The 21,411-nt window shown below is 46.6% G+C and overlaps 1 protein-coding gene across 1 annotated transcript in view; it reads right to left on the reverse strand.

Annotated features, from left to right (window-relative positions):
• The window catches only part of ITPKB (inositol-trisphosphate 3-kinase B), a 111,224-nt gene extending 102,446 nt beyond the window's left edge, over positions 1-8,778 (reverse strand). Inside the window, exons 1-2 of the mRNA XM_033198065.1 lie at positions 8,639-8,778; positions 5,116-7,258 (exon numbers count right to left, since the gene is read on the reverse strand). Of these exons, the coding sequence (XP_033053956.1) occupies positions 5,116-7,053 (1,938 nt within the window). The 5' untranslated portion in view covers positions 7,054-7,258; positions 8,639-8,778. The remainder of the gene's footprint in view (positions 1-5,115; positions 7,259-8,638) is intronic.
• Between the last annotated feature and the right edge of the window lie 12,633 nt (positions 8,779-21,411).

Below are 21,411 nucleotides of genomic sequence, written 5' to 3' on the forward strand. Positions count from 1 at the left end.
CTGACAAAATAAAATAAGTCTAAACAATGTTATCAATACTCCTAGGAATATAAATAAACTAGCCAGTACTAATCTAATCTGGAACTGCATTTAACAGGTATGTGCCAACAAAATCAGAAAAGTGACTCCGCAGCAATTCAGCACTTAAAAACAAAAATTCTGAAAATGACTTATGTAACACCTGAAATATATTTCTCTAAAAACACCAACTGACAGCTTTAATGTTTTCTTGTAGTACCTAAAAGCGGGTAAGTCTTGGGCTGTATGTTTTGCAAAGTCTAAGCATTTGCATGATAAATTGCAATGCTTAGAATCCCTCTTTCTTTTTCTGTATACCTCACCTTTACTTGAAAAGGTTTTAAGCTGGCTGAATACTTTTATCTTTGATAAGACAAGGTCTTTGAAGTGATGTTTTGGCTCTGTGTGGGCAAGGCCTCAGTTTCTAGACTTCAGTATCTGAGGGGGGACAAAGCCTTGTTTTTTGTTTTTAAACAGAATGAATCTTTTTTTCTTTTTTTGAGACAGAGTCTCGCTCAGTCTCCCAGGCTGGAGTGCAGGGGCGCGATCTCGGCTCACTGCAAGCTCTGCCTCCCGGGTTCATGCCATTCTCCTGCCTCAGCCTCCCGAGTAGCTGGGACTACAGGCGCCCGCCACCACGCCCGGCTAATTTTTCTTTTTTTTTTTTTTTTTTGTATTTTTAGTAGAGACGGGGTTTCACTATGTTGGCCAGGATGGTCTCGATCTCCTGACCTCGTGATCCGACCGCCTCGGCCTCCCAAAGTGCTGGGATTACAGGCCTGAGACACCGTGCCCCGCCAACAGAATGAATCTTTTACTGTTCAGGTTAATGTTCTGGCATCCTACCAGCAGTCTCTACCACCAGTCTAATTATTAATGATAATCTTAGGTGTTGTACTGATGATTTATTTTGATGATACTTTTTCAATGTGAAATTACAAAGAGCCATTCTTACGGCAAAAAGACAGAAGATAGACAGATCAATCAACTGGTGTCAAGCAAAAGCACAAAAGTGAAGGCGCCCAGTTTTGGCCTCAGTGCTGGAAATCCACACCTAACAAGTCTTGTCACATTTCCCAATACCCTAATACAAACACTAGGTTGTAAATCAGATGTCTTCAATTACATAGTCACAGACAGAACTGGATGACCCCATGAGATCGATCCCATGCAATACCCACATTTTCAGAGGAGAAAACTAAGCTAGAGAAGCACAGCCTGAGTGTGTCCTTGGTTCCCTTTGACTTTGAGTGTTTTGTTTCTTCACCCTCAAACAGATCAGATTCATACCCCAAACCCAACATAAATGACTCGGGGTCCTCCCAGATCTCAAAGCTGCTGAGGCCTTGCCAGAAAGATCCTCTCCATGTACCTGAGAGAGAAGAAGGATACCCCATCTTCAGCAAACAGCATGTGCAACTTGAGGTTATAACCCCACGAAGCTGAGCTTTCAACATTCTCATCTAGAAAAGAATTTTCCACTTAAAAGTATTCACCAACAGATGCAGTTTTTAAAGTGCCCCTCTAAAGCTTTTACGTTTTAGTTTGGTTTACCCCGAACTAAAATTTTTACACACTTTTCAAAACCACGTAAAACCACGTTAAACTGTTTGGATTTTTTACTATGTGTATGAGTTAGTTTTTCACTCAGAAAAAAAAAAGACAACAAAACTAGTCAACACCAAAAAAAAAAAAAAAAAAAAAGGCTAAGGAAACAAAATTCCAATGGCCCTTATAAAAAAGTAAGCACCATGAAGCCAAGGGTTTTGTACTACACTTCTTTATACATCCCCCAAGTAACTAGGCCAGTGGTTTTTGTTTTTGTTTTCTTTTGAAACGGAGTCTCACTCTGTCGCCCAGGCTGCAGTGCAAGTGGTGCAATCTTGGCTCACTGCAGCCTCTACCTCCAGGGTTCAAGCGATTCTCCTGCCTCCCACTCCTAAGTAGCTGGGATTACAGGCACCCACCACCACGCCAGTTAATTTTTGTATTTTTAGTAGAGACAGGGTTTCAACATGTTGGCCAGGCTGGTCTTGAACTCCTGACCTCAAGTGATCCACCCACCTTGGCCTCCCAAAGTGCTGGGATTAAAGGCATGAGCCACCGTGCCCTGCCTTCTTTTGTTTTTTGTACATACAATTGATAGAACAATTTTGAAATAAATCAATAAAAATCTATTTTTAAAGTAAGGTACTTTTATATCTTAATACAACATTTTAAGCCTGGTGTCTCAATGGTCCAGATTCTCTTAAACGGAATTACATAAGGAAGTAGACAACCACTGGTTAATTTTTAGCTGTCAGAAAGAACAAAAGAGAGAGCACTATCCTTGCTCAGTGCAATTTGATTTTGTTCAGATCTCAGAGAAACAGTAAGCATGAATGTGCCTGAATTTCAGGCATTACCCACTGGGTGTGTAATGCAACTACTTCTGAGCAAATTTCAAGTGTCTGATCCCTACTAAGCAGATATACTGTCACCCCCTGCCTGCACACCAAATCATACACACTCGTATTCCTCAGCAAGGATGAAGAAAGCGCCACAGGAGGCCTGAGAGGTTTAACTCTGTGGGAAGGTAGGGCAGCATAGAAAAAGATCTGTGTCTAGTGTGGGTCTGAGGGCCAGGGGTTGGTTATGTGACTGGAACGCTGAACATGCCATTTCAGACCTGTGTGTGAGCGGGGTGAGCAAGTGGGAGCCTGTGTGAGCATAGGAGGGTGAGTGTGAGCGTGTGTGAGGGTGAGTGTAAGCAAGTGTGAGCAAGCATGAGAGTGTGCAGCTGTAGCGTAGTGCAGTAGCTGTACAGACACAGCAAAGTCCAGAAAAGAGAATGCTGCATCAGTTTGGTAGAACCTCAGACAGAGCTGGTGGGGCTTTTATCTATCAAACAGAAAGACCCAGCCAAAAGGCTCACTCCATCAAGATGTCTGGGCTTATGTAGACAAAATATCAATCGCAGGTAATCAAGTGATTTTTGACCCTACAAGCTGATGTTCGGGTGTCACAGATAAGGCTCCAGCGTAACAATCTGTACAAGAAGAAAACTTTGCTTATCATGCAAGCACTCAACCAAAGCTCAAAAGTCCCTAGGATCCCATAATTTCCAGTTGGTTACCCACCCTTACTCCCCTACACACACACACACACACACACACACACACACACCCCACTTCCCACCAGTCTCATGTGATTCAGAGAGCAAAGCCAGCAGGGGATGTTTCCCTGGCTCTGCTCTGCAGGTATATGAAAACCTGTTTAAAGGTGGGAGGTAGACTGGACAACAAGCTGGCCTCATTTCTACCTCTGGATATGTTCACTAACTTAAAAACACCACTTAACCCTCTGGTTTCTCAAATGGCATCCTAGCAAATGAAAAAAAAAGTCACCTGTCATTATTGATCTCCCGGTTAATTCTCTTCTAGACAAGAGCCCTTTTCAAACATCAAGACACAAACTGTTTTGACAACCAACCAATAGAAGTTGCTAATATACCACTAGAAAGGGTGAATGGACAGTCAGGGAACAAGTTAAAGTGACTTTGGCTGTTCTAGCTATGCTTCAGGAGTTCAAAAGCAACTGGGAGGGGTGGGATGGGGGACCATCTCTTATTCAGTAGGCCTCTAACAGCTGGGCAGAAAGACAGATAAATCTGGGCCATGCCTTCAGAAAGAAGTAATTCCCACCTGCCCTTGACCACCATCCTGTTCCAGGTGGACCGTTTCCCCTTCTAAAGGTGGTGTGCCTATGCCTGACAGCAGGTGCATAATGCCCAGGGGCCCTGTCCTAGCCACAAAATGCCAGGCTGATTGGGGCGATTTTGCATACACATTTGCCTCCAGATCATCAGCAGAAAGCAGAGTTTCATGAAAAGGAATGCCTGGTCTTCAAAAATCCAGACTATGATTTGTGAATACGGAATCAGAGAGGAGTACGTTTTGTGGTCCAAAATACCTTAGTGAAGAATGCAGAGTAGAAACATAAAGCTCCCAGTCATGGTGGAGAAAGTTATTGAGGTACAGTGAAGAGTATTTGATATTCAAGATGAAATCGGAAGGCTACCTACTATAATAAAATGCAGACTTTCCCCCAATGTAGCACAACCACCCCTGGCATGCTGAACTAGGAAATTCCCCATGCTCTCTGGAAAAGCTAATAGAAAGTCCAGATCTTTTCAGAAGTGCTAGCTTCAACTCCTATGTCTTCTGTAAGATACTGTGATCCTCCTAAAAGTAAAAACAGCTTACACATTCGATTAACCATGTAATAGAAATAAACTCCTGTCTACTGCCATAACCAGAACAAGATGTCAGTGTGATGACCCAAACCAGACGCATGTGAAAACATACCTGAAATGTCAACTTGTACTGACTGACATGTACATCCATTAGGAGGTACCTACTCTGGAGATACCACCCAGGTGCCTATGATACTGAAGAAACCATCTGCTTAGCTCAAAGTATCGTTTTCATTTAATTCATACATCAAACTGCACCTTGGTTACGCTGATCACACAAATATTGCAATGGCCTGGCTTAACTTACTGAGGTTCAGTGATTCCTCACCCAGTTCACTGGCCACGACCACATCTACAGGTTTCAGGGTCCTGTCATAGACTCACATCACTCATTTTCCTGGCTTATTAGTAGAGGCTAACTTAATTTGATGATATCCTTGTCAATTTTCTTTGGCCTGAATGAAACACAGAGTTAAGTGTTTCACCTGATCAGACAAAAACTACACTCAGTAGCTCGGTTCACTATCTTTGGGGATTAGTACAGAAGTTTTTGGTGACACTTATGAATATTATTTTCCCAAGAAACATGGTGACCTACACGAAATACTTTTAAAACTTGTTATTTAAGATGTGCATGGAAATAGTAGAAATGACTCAGATTCACCGTCCAAGCTAAAATGCATGGTCAGTGCCTCTGCTTCCACCTCAGCAAACACACCTGGACAGAATTATTCACTGTGACTGTCCCAGGGCCCTGGTTTGAGTTTTCATGACTGTAGAAAGTAAGAAAAAGGGATGCATAGGGTATCAAAAGTCTGCTGAAATCAGCATGAGTTCTGGGCAAATCTCAGAGCAAGACTTACCACTCTAGGTTTCTGTTGGTCCAGGGTGTGCAGGAAGGCTGAGTTGGGGTCCAGGGTGCGCTCAGGGTCACTGGAGATGTCCTCCTCTGAGTCTTCATAGGATGAGGAGAAGCCCGTGGAGGAGGCCGAGGAAGAGGACAGCTTCCTCAGGGGCAGGTTGCCCCGATGGCTTCCCTGCGTCTCCTCCAAGGCCCCGTCCTCCTGGGTGCCCATGTCTGTAATGATGACGGCAGGTATGTTGCTGGGGCTGCAGGCCTCTCTCAGGAAAGGCTTGTCCTGATCTTGGGGTAGCAGCTCCGGACTTGGGTGGGCATCTCTGTCCTGCCGCTGGCTTTCCCAAGTCCCCTCTGACTGCACCCCTGTGCCACACGTCCATGCCAAACCGGCTTCCTCCATGGTGCCCTGCCAAACCCTGGAGCTCCCAGGCTGCACACCCACCCTGTCCCCAGGAGGGCACTGAGGTTCTTTCAGATCTTTCACAGTGTCCCAACAGGGCAAAGGCTCCAGCATTCTGCCAGAAGGAATTCCCGCCTCCACATCCCAGGTCCCCGGCTGTGCTGAGGGGCTGCCCCCAAGCAAGCCCAGCATTGGGGACCCTCCCTCCACTCTGTCAGAGAGCTGCCAACGCCCCCTGCCCACAGGGCCCCCACTTCGGGCCTCCTCAGGGCCTACGGAGGCCAGGGCTCTGGGCAGCCTGGACCAGCTCAGGGCGTCAGAGGACTCTGCGCTTTGCACGCTCACAGTCGTCTCCTCTGGCCTTTCGCCCACTTCAGGCGCCCCAGAGCCCGGCATGCCACACGGCAGATTTCCTTTCCCCATCTTCCCAGGGGGTTCTCCAGCGCGGGGCCCGCCCCTTTCTGGGGCTGGGCTTGTCTCACTGCCCAGAAACTGCCCCTGCCTCTCCACCAGGGCCTTTCGGGGCTGCGGGTCCTCAAGCTCACGGGCTCTACCAGACGGCTCAGTGAGGGCAAGATCCTGTGGACGGTGTGGCCCTGTAGATGTAGCTCTCGCTGCCACTTCTGTGGCTATCATTAAGCTAGCTCCCACCAGCCCCAATGAGGGAGCTAGGCAGCTGCGGGTTCCCGGGGGAGGAGAGACCCTTTTGTCAATTTCCATAGCTGTGGGTGAGTCATAGCCGGGACTGGCAGAGATACCCTTCTCCATCCTTACAAAAGGACCCCAGGCCTCTGATCCTGTAGGGGCAGCCCGGCCAGGAAGACGTGGCATTCCTTCCTTCACCTGCGAGGTGCATAGGCTGGGCCCTCCTTTCCTCCTGGAGTCGGCTCCTGAAGTCTCTGGACATTGCTCCCCCCAGGACTTTGTCCTCCGTTCCTCGATCCGGGCGCCCTGAACCAGGACCCTTCCAGGGGGCTGGCTGCTGCTGCGGAGAGGGCACGGGGAGGGCGAGCGAGCTCTGCCCAAACGCGGGCTGCGGGGCGCATGAATGGCGGAGCTCTGTGCCTGGATGTGCGCCTCAAACATGCCCACTTTCTGGTTCACCTGCACGTTCTGCAACTCGCGCTGCAGGATCCGCAGCTTCCTCTTGGCCTCCTCCGGCCCCGGCGGGGAGAGGGTACCGGCGGCCGCCACCTGCTGCCCTTCCCCTCGCAGGCGACCAGCCCAACTTGGGCTGCTCACGCTGCTGCCGCTGCTGCCGCTGCCACTGCCGCTACCACTGCCGCTGCTACTATTCAGCCTGCGCCGGCCGCTCCGCCAGCCCCCGGGACTCCGGGGCTCCTCGGGCGAGAGTGACTCGACTGGGGGGAAGAGGAAAGAGGTGCCTCTCCCGGGACTGAAAACGCTGCCGGGGCTCAGCACGGCTTTCCCCGGGGGCGGGGGCGTCTCGCTGCCACTGGGCCCGGGGCCGCCGCCGCTCTTCATCTCGTTGGCGCTATTCATGATCACCAGGCTATTGAGCGCATAGCAGTACACAGCCATAGTACTGGGTCCCTCGCTGCCCGCCGCCGCGGCTCCGGCTCCTGCTCCGCCGCCGGCGCCTCCTCCTCCCGGCGCTGCCGGCTCAGCCCCGGAGGCCCGGCAGCCGTGGCTCTGCGCGCAGATGGGGCGGCATGGCCTGGGCTGCGGGCTGGGGGCACGACCGCGGGTTCAGCCCCCACCCAAAGCTCCATAAACAACCGTGCGGCTGTGGAGATACAAGGAGAAAAGTCAGGACCCTGGAGGGCGCGGGGGAATTAGGGGTCGCCTGCAGAACCCAGAGGGAGCCCCGGGAACCCAATCTATCCAGGACCCGGCGCCACCCGACATCTCACCTATGGGGACGGCGAGGCTCGGCGAGGGAATGCCCCGGCTGCCTCGGTCGCCAGCGCGGTTACCGGTGTGCTTCCCCGCCCCCCACCCCGCCCCAGACTGCGATGAGCTTTATGAGGTCCCTTCAAATCCCAGTCCTAACATTCGTCTCCGGAGCCACGCGGACCGGCGAGAAGCTAGGTCCAACTCCTTGGCTCCTAAGTATGCTGTGCGTGGGGCGCGGCTGACTCCCAGCTCTCCCGGGCTGAGGACATCCCAGTCACCGTCTCCGAGTCTCCCCAGCCTGAGCAAACATTGGCTATAGAGGGCAACCTGGCAGCCCTCGCCCTGGGCTTCAGGGTCTCCCTGCTCCACCCTCTCGGGGCATCAGAGACCGACCGGCTTGGAGGGAACCTGAGCGGAACCCGCCTTCCCCGAATCGCTGCCAGCGCCCGGATCTGGGAGGGCGCCCGCGTGCCCGCCGTTTACCTTCCTGACCCTGGCCTTGGGGCTGTGTCTCTCGGCCTAGGAAGGCCTGGGCACGCGGCGGGGCCGCAGCCGAAGCATTTTTCAGCTCTGGCCTTGTTGCCTAGCCCTAGACAAGTGTTTTGTGAGTGTGGGCGCACCGAGGTTCTACACATCCCCTCTACCGGAACCAGTACTCGCTGCCCTCCTGCCGTCGTCCCCTATGGAGGGGTGTGTGACTGTGTGTGTATGTGTGTGTGCGTGTGCACGCGTGTGTGTATACGCGCGCGGAGCGAGTCCGCTCTCAGCGCGCCCTGTTGCCGAGGACACAACTGCCCCTGCGGGCTCCCGGACCCGCGCCCACTCGGAGGAACTTAGGGGCGTGCATGGCTGCAGCCCTAGATGCACAGAGCCTCTGGCTCTGCAAACCTCCCTGGAGCTGGCGCTCTAACACCCCAGGACAGCGCCGCGGAGCGCAGAGCTTCTCTGCAAACCCGGGCAGCCTCGTCCGGCGCCAGCAGAGCCGCCCCGAGACCCCAGCCTGGGGACTCCTGGAGCGCGCTGGGGGAGGCGGCGCGGAGTGAGCGGCCCGGAAAGCGGGTAGGAGAAATGCGAGGACCTCCCCTCTCCGGATTTTCTCCCCACCACCACTCCATGTCACCCTCCAAAATCAAACCCCCTTCCCTGCCTCCCCAGCCCACCCCTTTGCCCTACTTCGGAACCAGGAAGGCCGAGATTGGCTCCAGAGCAGAAAGTGAGGGGAAAGAGGGTTGTTCAGAGGCGAGAGCCATTAAAAAGCCGCCAGACTTACCTGCAATTTCTCAGATTCTCAGATCCTGTGTAGACTACATGCCCAGAGGCGCAGACCTCCTAGGGACGAGATGGCTTTAAAAGTAAAAATGTTCAGAAATTATTTTCTCACAAGCTATGGAAGACAAAAAAGAGGAGTGCAAAACAGGGGGAAGCTCTTCGGTTCAGGGGCCGGGCGATCCCGGCAGTTGCGACGCCAAGCCGGCTCTGCACGCCCTTTTCGGCCGTGGAGATACTGCTCCTGTCAATGTCTGCTCCGGGCTACTTCAGTGTTTGTTCAATGTACGATTGAAAAAAAAAAAGAAAGAAAGAAAAGTTGGGGGGGGGGTGGAGGAGGGAGGAGGGAGGAGGGAGAAAGGCGGAGGCTTGGGGGAGGAAAGCAGGAAGGAAGTTGTGAGCCTGTCTGGGGTTGAACTCAGCGGAACAAGTTTTTCTTTTCTTTTTTTTTTTTTTTTTTCTATTGCTTGGCAAGACGAGGGAGGGAAACACTTAAAAAAAAGTTTCCATTGTTAGCTAACAAAAAAAAAAAAAAGCCTTTTAACTTCTGCGGTTTAAAGATACACAATTCATTTTCCACCCCTCAATCGAGGCTTGCTGATGTGTCTAGCTTTATGAAACTAGTTTTGAAAAATGTTTTTAATAAAGTTTTGAGTGTATGTCTTAAACAAAGCAAATCATGGGGACCTTTTTAGCATTTAAAAAAGGCTACAATCCTATATAAACGGTTTGTGTTCTTGTACACAATTCTGCAAATTCAAAGAAGGTACATTGAGGTCACCTTCCTGCAGAGTTGCAGATTTTAAGTGCATCACAGTAGTATTTTGGAAGACTGGTTGGTCTATGAGCTGGGGATGGTTTTGCAGTGCGATTGGTAGATGTATAAATACACCTTTACATATCACATTTATTTATAAATGCACACAGCGCATGTGACATTCACATATTTTTGCACTTAATTCTCAGAATTATTTTAAGAAAAAGCATAGTCCTGGAACTAAGAAGCCTTGGCTAATGTCTGAAACCCGTCTTGCTCCTGTAGACCCTTGTAGACTGTCTCCTGTAGACTGGATCATTTTCAAGAACCTTTTTACTATCAGCAAAAAAGGGAGAAAGAACATGAGCAAACATTACTGGGCAGGGGATCCTACCCCTTTTAAGCCCTGGCACTGCCAGTGTGTTTTACATAATTCTCTAAATCTTAAACTACAGCATTTAGTGAAAAGAGGGAAAACACAGCTGCACAGCGCAGGACACTGAAACATCCAAAGCCTGAATTGGTCCTTATATCATGATTAGCTGAAATTCAGATGGAAATTTTGACTTTGCTTGTAGCACACAGATCTCTTGCTTGTTTATGTAACAATACTGTTAAGTGAGCAAAGCAACCTGCTGCTCAATCAGGAAAAGGCTCATGCTAAATCTGAAATCAAGAGATCTTCTAGCCAAGAATTCCTGAGAATCATGCACTGTTGAAAACTTTCTAATTTTTAAAAATTAGAAATGGAATAATTGAACCTAATTCCCCTCCTACCTTCAATGGGACTTTTTTTAAAAAGCCCAATCCCAGCACTTTGGGAGGCTGAGGCAGGCGGATCACAAGGTCAGGAGTTCGAGACCAGCCTAACTAACATGGTGAAACCCCGTCTTCACTAAAAATACAAAAATTAGTCGGGCGTGGTGGTGCACTCCTGTAATCCCAGCTACTTGGGCGACTGAGGCAGGAGAATCACTTGAACCTGGGAGGCAGACGTTGCAGTGAGCCAAGATCGTACCACTGCACTCCAGCCTAAGCGACAGAGCGAAACTCCATCTCAAAAAAAAAAAAAAAAAAAAAGCCCAGAGTTATTCAGGGCTCTGAGCAGTTATTCAGGATCTGAGCAGTTCCTAAGAAAGAGAAACCAGCCCTCTCCTTGACCCTAATTTGGTTCCCTAGGGGCAAAAGAAACGAGTTGCCAGTTTTCAGGAGACCCAATCATTGGAGTTTATGTCTGAGGGGCCTTTGTTCTAGTAGAGGCCAATACCTATGTCAGGTATCATGGTGGAAGCAACTGAGGGACCTAGCAATGCATACATTAAGCACAGACACTTAGCTTCCCAATCCCTGGGAAACCTCACTGTCACCTCACAGCCTGATATCATCAGGCTTCCATAGCTGAGAAACTCAGACTTCTTGAATGTGCAGTCAACCTGAAGAATTATTGGTCAGAAGGCAGTCAGCAGCTGTCAGGTGTGACATGCAGAAAGAATTTCTGCCTTGAGCTTGAGGTGGGGCTAGCTGATGATTCTACCAGTCTCAAATTCTAGCTGTGCCACCAAGAGCAGCAGGGGTTGGGGAAAAGACAGAATAAAATGCATGTCTGGATGCTAGCATAGTGGGCTTGCATCCTGAGACAGAATCTAGTTGCCTTCCATGATTGTGAATGAACATGAGAAGAATATTTTACATAGCATTTATTTGAGAGACACTGTTCTAGACACATTATAAATATTTATACATTTTTATCCTGATAAAAACTCTATGAGGCAGGCATCATTATTATCCTTATTCTACAGATGAAAAAATGAAAGCGCAAATAAGTGAGTCGTTTGTCCCCAAATCCCATTGCTGGTAAGTGGCAAAACCAGGATTTGACCTGTGTAATCTGGGTCTAGAATCCATGCTTGTCACTAATTCTCCACATTGTATAGTTATTATCTATAACCATAGGGAAGGTGTGCCTAACTTTTCAGTTGTTCTCTATAGGTATAGGGAAGGTTTGCCTAACTATTCAGAGTACCCATTTGCCTGCTTTTGAAATTGAAGTTAAAAAAATCAAGGCCATGAAACTAGGAATACAAGGAAACTTCCTCAACTTGATAAACAGCATCTACGAAAAACCTAATATCATACTTAATGATGAAGTACTAAACACTTACCACTAAAATGAGGAACAATGGCCAGGCGAGGTGGCTCATGCTTGTAATTCCAGCACTTTGGGAGACTGAGGCAGGTGGATCACTTGAGATCAGGAGTTCAGGACCAGCCTGGCCAACATGGTGAAATCCTGTCTCTACTGAAAATACAACAATTAGCCAGGCATGGTGGCACGCACCTGTAGTCCCAGCTACTCAGGAGGCTGAGGCAGGAGAATCACTTGAACCCGGCGGCAGAGGTTTCAGTGAGCCAAGATAGCACTACTGTACTCCAACCTAGGCAACAGAGTGAGACTTCATCTAAAAAATAATAATAAAATAAAACAAAATTAGGAATAAGGTTAGCATGTCTGCTCTCACCATTGTACTTGAAGTCCCAGACAGTGCAATCAGACAAGGAAAAGGAATAAAAAGGCATCAAATTGGAAAGGAAGAAGTAAAACTATTTATTTATATTATGTAATTGTCTATGTGGAAAATCCTGGGTCTATAAAAAAGCTATTAGAACTAACATGTGAGTTTAGTAAATGTATTAGTTTGCCGGGCTGCCATAATAAAGTACCTCACACTGGTTGGCTTACAACAGAAATTCTGTTTACAATAGAAATTTATCTTCTCACACTTCTGGTGACTAAGAATAGTAGTAGTCTGTAGATCAAGGTGTTGCAGGGCCAGTTTCTTCTGAGGCCTCTCTCCTTGACTTGTAGATAAGTTGTCTTTTTTTTTTTTTTTGAGACAGAGTCTCACTCTGTCACCCAGGCTGGAGTACAGTGGTGCAATCTCAGTTCACTGCAACCTCTGCCTCCCAGGGTCAAGCAATTCTCCTGCCTCAGCCTCCCAAATAGCTGGGACTGCAGGCACCCGCCACCACGCCCAGCTAATTTTTGTATTTTTAGTAGAGATGGGGTTTCACCATATTGGCCAAGCTGGTTTCAAACTCCTGACCTTGTGATCCGCCTGCCTGGGCCTCCCAAAGTGCTGGGATTACAGGTGTGAGCCACCACACCCGGCCGATATATCTCTATATATGTTTATATGGTCTTCTCTCTGTATAGGTTTTTGTCCTAATCTCCTCTTCCTGTAAGTACACCAGTCATATTGGATTATGGTCCATCCTAATGACCTCATTTAACCTTAATTACCTTTTTAAAGACCCTACCTCCAAATAGTCATATTCTGAGGCATCGTGGATTAGGACTTCAATATATAAATATGGAGGGAAACACAATTCAGCCCATAATAGCAAAGTTGCAGAATACAAGATTAATATACCAAAATCAGTTGTATTTCTACATACTACCAAGAAATAATCGGAAATTTTAAAAAATTAAATAATAATAATACCTTTACAATAACATCAAAAACTATGAAACACTTAGAGATAAACATGACAAAACATTTGAAGATCCATAGCAAGAAAATTATAAATCACTACTGAAAAAAAGACCTAAGTAAATGAAGAGATATACCATGTTCATGAATTGGAGGACTCAATATTGTTATGTCAGTTCTTCCTCAAATTTATCTGTAGATTCAATGCAATCACAATCAGTATTTCAGCAAGATTTTGTTTATTTTATTTTGTTTTTATTTTCTAAACTTCATAGGGAAATGCAAAAGATCTAGAATGACCAAAACAACTTTGAAAAAGAACGCAGTGGAAGGACTAACACTATCTCATGTCAAGACTTATTATAAAGTTACAGTGATCAAGATAGTGTGGCATTAGCATAAAGTTCAAAAAATACATCAAAAAGACCAGAAATAGACCCACATATATATGGAAAATTGATTTTTGACACAAGTGCAGAAAAAGTAGAGAAGTCTTTTAACAAACAGTGCCGTAACAATTCAGCATCCATATCTGAAAAGAAGAAATTCAATGAATATCTTATATAATATTGTACAAAAATTACTCAAAATGGCTCACAGATCCTAATTATAAAGCCTAAAACCAAGAAACTTTTATAAGAAACATAAGAGAAAATATCTGGGAACTTGGCTTCCCGTTTCTTAGATGTGATACCAAAATTATTTGGGCTACATCAAAATTTAAAACTTCTCTTCAAGGCCAGGCACAGTGGTGCACACCTGTAATCCCAGCATTTTTGGGAGGCTGAGGTGGGCAGATCACTTGAGCTCAGGAGTTTGAGACCAGCCTAGGCAACATGGTAAAACCCCATCTCTACAACAAAATAAAAACAAAAATTAGACCAAGCATGGTGGCTGATGCCAGTAATTCCAGCACTTTAGGAGGCAATGTGGCTCATAACTATAATCCCAGTACTTTGGAAGGCCAAGGCAGGCGGATCACTGGAGGTCAGGAGTTTGAGACCAGCCTGGCCAACATGGTGAAACTCCGTCTCTACTAAAAATACAAAACTTAGCCAGGCGTGGTGGTGCATGCCTGTAGTCCCAGCTACTCAGGAGGCTGAGGCAGGAGAATCATTTGAACCTGGGAGGCAGAGATTGCAGTGAGCCGAGATCACACCACTGCACTCCAGCCTGGGTGACAGAGCAAGACTCTGTCTCAAAAAAAATACAAAAATTAGCTGGCATGGTGGCACGTGCCTGTATTCCCAGCTACTCAGGAGGGTGAGGTGGGAGGATCAATTGAGCCTGGGAGGCCAAGCCTGCAGTGAACCATGATCATGCCACTGCACTCCAGTCTAGGTGACAGAGTGAGACCTTGTGTCCACAAAAAAACAAAAACAAAACACCCCACTTTTCTTCAAAAAATACTGAAAAGACAATGCATAGACTGGGAGAAAATATATGCAAAGCATACTGTTCATAGCAGCTTTATTAGAATTAGCCAAAAATTGTAAAAAAATTCAGAAGTCCATCAAGAGGTAAATGGATAAACAAATTGTGGTATACAATGGAATATTCATTAATAAAAAAGAAATGGACATTGATGTACATACAACATGGATGAATCTCAAAAGAATTATGTTGCATGAGAAAAATCAAACAAAAGAGTATCTACTGGCCGGGCGCGGTGGCTCAAGCCTGTAATCCCAGCACTTTGGGAGGCCGAGACGGGCGAATCACGAGGTCAGGAGATCGAGACCATCCTGGCTAATACGGTGAAACCCCGTCTCTACTTAAAAATACAAAAAACTAGCCGGGCGACGAGGCGGGCGCCTGTAGTCCCAGCTACTCGGGAGGCTGAGGCAGGAGAATGGCGTACACCGGGAGGCGGAGCTTGCAGTGAGCTGAGATCCGGCCACTGCACTCCAGTCTGGGTGGCAGAGCAAGACTCCGTCTCAAAAAAAAAAAAAAAAAAAAAAAAGAGTATCTACTGTATGATTCTAAATATGGAAAATTCTAGAAAACACAAACTCATCTATAGTAACAGAAAGTAGACTGGGTGGCTGCCTGAACATGGAGGCTGTGGAGAGGGGCAGGAAGTAGGAAAGATGAAGGGACATGTGGGACATTGTGAAAGTAATGGGTCCTTTCACTGTCTTAATTGTAGTATGATTTTATGAGTGTATACATAAATGAAAACATATAACACTGTAAAACATTAAATATGTGCAGTTTGTTGTATATCACTTATAACGTAATAAAGATTTTTTTTTTTTTTTTTTTTGAGACGGAGTCTTGCTCTTGTCGCCCAGGCTGGAGTGCAATGGTGCGATCTCAGCTCACTGCAGCCACCCCCTCCGGGTTCAAGTGATTCTCCTGCCTCAGCCTCCTGAGTAGCTGGGATTACAGACAACCGTCATCATGCCTGGCTGATTTTTGTATTTTTAGTAGAGACGGGGTTTCACCATGTTGGCCAGGCTGGTCTTGAACTCCTGACCACAGGTGATCCACCCGCCTCAGCCTCCCAAAGTGCTGGGATTACAGATATGAGCCACTGTGCTCAGCCAATAAAGTTATTTTTTAAAACATAGCTATGGATGGATATAGCCTTTGATGAGGATATTATGGGCCCCATTCTTAGTGTCAAGCACAGCGCTTGACATATAATATCTCTTCTGGGTGAAACGTTCTGGGTAAATTGTTCATTTGTTCATTCACATGTTTCATGGAATAACTCTGTGTTCCCTTTTTTCAAATATAACTTTGCTAAATTATCAAAATTGTTCCAGCTGTCCCATCTGTCCTGCAGTGTCATCCTCTTAGGAATCCTCCTCTGATGGCCCAGCCCGCAATGACCTCCTCTTCCTCGCACGTGGAGACTCTGCATCAGCACCCTTCACTCAGCATCCCTCCTTCTGCCTCGCACCATTAGTAAGCTTTTCATGCTGTCTCTCATAAGGTCCTTGAAGGCAGAGAGCAGCTATGGCTTTTCTATGAACAATCCCCACCTCCCCTAGCCACTTAATACCTTGTCTTACATATATTTATTCATGATTAATTCCTTAGTCATTAAAAATACTATTTTTTAAAAGACAGACTTATTTATTTAAACATATACATACACAAACACAGTCTTGCTACCCTCTGCCACTAGTCATGAGGCACATGGTCTGGAAGAGCAAAATGAAAACAGCAAATGTTATGATTCTAGGTTGATATGGAAAAGAGAAAGTCCATTTTTACATTTTCGCTATACATCCAAGCTTTAGCCCTAGTTTCATGGCTTCCTGGGTATACTTCACTATTATAACAGCTTATTCTTCATGTCTTCATTCATTCATCAAATGCTTACTAAACCCTTCCCTCCCTCCAGGCTTTGTTATAATGTGCTACCTTTTGTCTCCTCTTCTTTGAGGACTTATTCCCATTTGCATCTGCTATGTCTGGTGTAGCAAAGGTATTTGATCATATTTATTGAATGGTCATTGTCCCCAACTCAGGCAAGAGCAACAGAAGTATTTTCTGCTTCTCCTAAATCCAGAGGCTGCTTTGTGGTGGTACTGGAAAGAGAATACCAAGCTGATTAGGATGATTTCTGCAGCAAAGTGTAAGATACTTATAGGTATATTCCATTTACATGTGGACACTGAAACCATTATCTAGTTTCAAACTGACTTTTCCAGCCATCTAAACAATAGATTGGGTTGTCTCTGTTGTAAATCTGTTAAGAAATTATGCACAGAGACTCAAAATCCATAGAATAGCCATGATCTGAGCCAGTGGTATAAATACATGTATTCACTTAGCATCAAAAATGTATATATACATTTTTTCATTGTCTGTAATGACAACCGTGAACTGATAAGAGATGGACTGAAAAAATATGATCCTGCTTTTCCTACCTAAATGTGACTTAGCTAACTTAAACACTCATGTTGAAATGTGGTGTCAAGCCCAGATGCAGTGGATTAGCACTTTGGGAGGCCAAAGTAGGAGGTTTGCTTGAGACCAGGAGTTCCAGACCAGTCTAGGCAACATAGCGAGACCCTGTCCCTACAAAAATTTAAAAATTAGTCAGGCATGATGCAATGCACGTGTAGTCCCAGCTACTTGGGAGGCTGAGGCAGGAGGATCGCTTGAGCCCAGGTGTTGAGGATGCAAAAAGCCATGATTGTGCCACTGCACTCCAGCCTGGGTGATAGAGTGAGACCCTATCTCAAAAGAAAAGAAAAGAAAAGAAAAGAAAAAAAAGGAAAGGAAAGGAAAAAGGAAAGAAAACATGTGGTGTCAAGACTTTGTTTTAATTGAAACCAAGTAATTTGCTGTCAGTTTAAGTTGCTGACTCTCTATGGCTTTGCACTAAACCTCTTCTCCAGGGATCCCCTCCTACACACTGAAAAGGCTGCCTTTGCTTTAAATCCTAAAAAGTGAAGGGTGGGCTGGGCACGGTGGCTCGCACCTGTAATCTCAGCACTTTGGGAGGCCGAGGCGGGCTGATCACCTGAGGTCATGAGTTCGAGACCAGCCTGACTAACATGGTGAAACCCCATCTCTACTAACAATACAAAAATTAGCCGGGTATAGTGGCGGGTGCCTGTAATCCCAGCTACTCCGGAGGCTGAGGCAGGAGAATCGCTTGGGAGGCAGAGGTTACAGTGAGCTGAGATTATGCCATTGCACTCCAGCCTGGGCAACAGAGCAAGACTCTGTCTCAACAACAGCAACAACAACAGAAGAGTGAAAGGTGAGGAGCGGCCTTAGCACCTTTCTCTGGATAACTGGATTCGTGTGACATCTGTGGACCCTTAGGACAAAAATAATTGGTGAGAAAGAGCATTGGAAACGTGCAAGTTACAGGACATTCACAAAATGTTTTCTCTGAGGTTTTGATACAGTGGGCCTTGTGTTTGAATAGCCTCCATTAGGAAGTTTAGGAGAGCCAGAGAAGGACTTTGGTCAACCTTGATCCATCATCTAAGATTTTAGGAATGAAAAGAAAGTGTTAAGTTTACATGCTTGGTATATAAGAACAGAGTCTCAGAAAAGGTCACCATATAATGTTCTAACACAAAATAGCTGTCTTTGGTAGAAAAGGGAAGTTTCTCTTGCCTCCCATTTCTCCTTTCCCTTACAACAAAGGGACAGCACAAGCAACAAGAGATTATATCTATACTGCTTGCAAACCACACTCAGTCCATGCTTCAGGTGTCTACAGAGCTTCTGCTGGTACTCACTAACGCAGCCTACATCGCTGTCGTTTAACCCATGAGCATCTCATTTCAGCTTTGGGTATCATTAATGCCATTCATTTACTCTTAAACTATGACTGGGTTTTCTAGGCAGGGGGAGAGGGAAGAGAAGGATATGAAGAGGAGTTGTACTCATCTTTAAAGAACTCACAGACTAGAAGGGGAACCAAGTGGTAAAATAGTTATAATTATTTTTATTTTTATGTGATAAATGGTATAATAGCACTCAAATTACCAAGAAAGAACAGTGGTAGGGCTGACCTTGGACTAGGGGAGGAGATGGGAAGGCTTCAGGAAAGGGTGATCTTTTGGTGAACTGTAAAGGCTGAGTAGGAGTTCACCAGGAAAAGAAAAGAGTCTTCTAGGCAGAGGCACAGCACACACAGGTCCCTTGACCCATGGAAGAGCAGGTTTGAGGAGTGTTGAATCCATGTGGCCAGAGTATATGGTAGCGGTGGGTGGGGGGCAATAGTGGGGGGGAAGAGCCTGGAATAACAGTTTGGAGACATGTGGTGAAGTTCCTTAATTACTAAGCTAATTAGCTTGGATTTTCATTAAAAATGATAGGCGGCCACTGAGGAGTTTTAGGCAGAGAGTGATACAAATTAGCATTTTAAAAAGATACCTCTGAGGCAGTACGGAGGATATATTGGAAGGGAAATAGAGACCAGGTTCACTGGGGGCACAAACCTTACAGAGTTCCCGGATACCAGGCCCTCAGAGATGAGTAAAACATGCAACACAGCCCTACCTTTCAGGAGCTCGCAACTGCATAAGGGAGCATATTAATTACCTGTTGTTATCACAAATTACCAGAAACTTAGCAGCTTGAAACAACATGTATTTATAATCTCACAGTTTCTGTAATACGCAGTGTGGTTTAGTTCAGTCCACGGCTTCAGACTACACTTAAGGTGTTGGCCAGGACTGGGCTTCATCTGATCCTCAACTGGGGAAGGATCTGCTTCCAAGCTCACAGTGCTGTTGGTGAGATTCAGCAACTTGCTGGCTTTGGCCAGAAGCTTCTCTCACTTCTTTGCCATGTGAACCTCCTCAACATGGCTATTTGCTTCATCAAAGCACGAAAGCTTAGAAGGCAACAAAGAGCGTCTGCTTACAAGATGGAAGTTGCAATCTTATGTAACATAATCACCTCCATTGCTTAGATGATAATCCTATCACCTCTACTGCTTAGAAGCAAATCGCCAAGCCCACTCACACACAGGGCCGTGAAATGCCTGCAGGCAGAAATACTTGAACCCATCTTAGAGTCTGTCTCTAAGGACAGAGGCTGATCTTGAACCATCTCAGAAAATAAGGGAAAAATAAAGTAGCTGTGTTCTCCAGGGGCTACACAATCAAAGAGAGGTTATCTGGACTGATCTGGTGATTAAGGGAATACTTCCTCAAGGGGCTCAATTAGAATGCCATTACTGTGGTCCTGGATTAAGATGTTGAAGACCTGAAATTTCCCTATTCATCAGTTAATTCTGTTTTTTTTTTTTTTTTTTTTTTTTGAGATGGAGTCTTGCTCTGTTGCCAGGCTGGAGTGTAGTGGCGCAATTTTGGCTCACTGCAACCTCCACCTCCTGGGTTCAAGCGATTCCCCTGCCTCAGGCTCCCTGGTAGCTGGGACTACAGGTGCGTGCCACCACACCCGGCTAATTCTTTGTATTTTTAGTAGAGATGGGGTTTCACCATGTTGGCCAGGATGATCTCGATCTCCTGACCTTGTCACCTGCCCTCTTCAGCCTCCCAAAATGCTGGGATTATAGGCGTGAGCCACCGCGCCTGGCCTCATCAGTTAATTCTTATTATCCATTGGGCCCTTTGGTTAAAAAGTCCATGGTGGACAAAGGTTTATTTATTTAGTTTTTTGTTTGTTTTTGTTTTTGTTTTTGAGACAGAGTCTCACTGCCATGCCCAGGCTGGAGTGCTGTGGTGCAATCTCAGCTCACTGCAACTTCTGCCTCCCGGGTTCAAGCAATTCTCCTGCCTCAGGCTCCCAAGTAGCTGGGATTACAGGCACCTGCCACCATGCTTGGCTAATTTTTGTTTTTTTGTTTTTTTGTTTTTTGAGACGGAGTCTTGCTCTGTCACCCAGGCTGGAGTACAGTGGCGCGATCTCGGCTCACTGCAAGCTCTGCCTCCTGGGTTCACGCCATTCTCCTGCCTCAGCCTCCTGAGTAGCTGAGACTACAGGTGCCCACCACCACACCCGGCTAATTTTTTGTATTTTTAGTAGAGACGGGGTTTCACCATGTTGGCCAGGCCGGTCTTGAACTCCTGACCTCAGGTGATCTGCCCGCCTCAGTCTCCCAAGGTGCTGGGATCACAGGCGTGAGTGACTGTGCCTGGCCTGGACATGAGTTTCAATCCCAGCTTGGCCACTTAACAGCTGTGTGAACTTGGGAGTTAGGTGGCCTCTCTTCACATCACTTTCCTAATCTGCAAGATGGGGATACTGCTGCTTACCCCATAGGGATCTTGAAAGATTAAATGACATGGTGTATATGAAAGACCCTAGCATGGGCCCTGCCACATTGCAACTTAGCCAGTAACTTAGGCCATATCTTAAGCAAGGCTGGATTGAAGTCACAGGCAAAACCAGCTGTGAAAGAGCCTGGTTCACAGGCTTCTCCTTGGAGGGCAGCCAAGACTGTCACAGACACATCCCACATCAAGGCCCCCTCAGTGGTAAAAGCAAGAGGACCTTGCATCTCCATGCTGTGGACACTCCTTTTATTTGGTGACCACCTGATAAACACTTGCTGACCCTCCAGGACTGGGGGTCCGGGGCTACATCACCCATCTCTAGCAGCTCTCTAAGGCCCTGAAATGGGAGTGTTTCCTCCCCTTCGAGGTCTCCCCCATCATCCATCCAATGATTTAGCGCTTGATTACTCTAAAAAAAAAAAAAAAGGATCTTGCTCTGTGGCCCAGTATGGAGTGCAGTAGTGTGATCATGCCTCACTATAGACTGGAACTCCTGGGCTCCAGTGAGTCTGCCACCTCAGCCTCCTGAGTAGCTAGGGCCACAGGCATGCACCACCATGTCCAGATAATTTTTTCACTTTTTTGTAGAGATGAGGTCTCCCTATGTTGCCCAGGCTGGTCTCAAACTCCTGGACTCGAGTGATGCTCCCACTTCAGCCTCCCAAAATGCTGGTATTACAGGCATGAGCCACTGTGCCCAGCCTAGACTGCTTTTAAAGGTATTTATTATGTGCTCATCTCTGTGCTAAACTAAAACACCTGATTGGGATGGAAGGCTGGGGTAAACAGAAGCAGGGGTGAG

This window comes from Trachypithecus francoisi, unplaced genomic scaffold, assembly GCF_009764315.1.
Source record: "Trachypithecus francoisi isolate TF-2019V2 unplaced genomic scaffold, Tfra_2.0 Lachesis_group5, whole genome shotgun sequence".
Lineage (NCBI taxonomy): Eukaryota > Metazoa > Chordata > Mammalia > Primates > Cercopithecidae > Trachypithecus > Trachypithecus francoisi.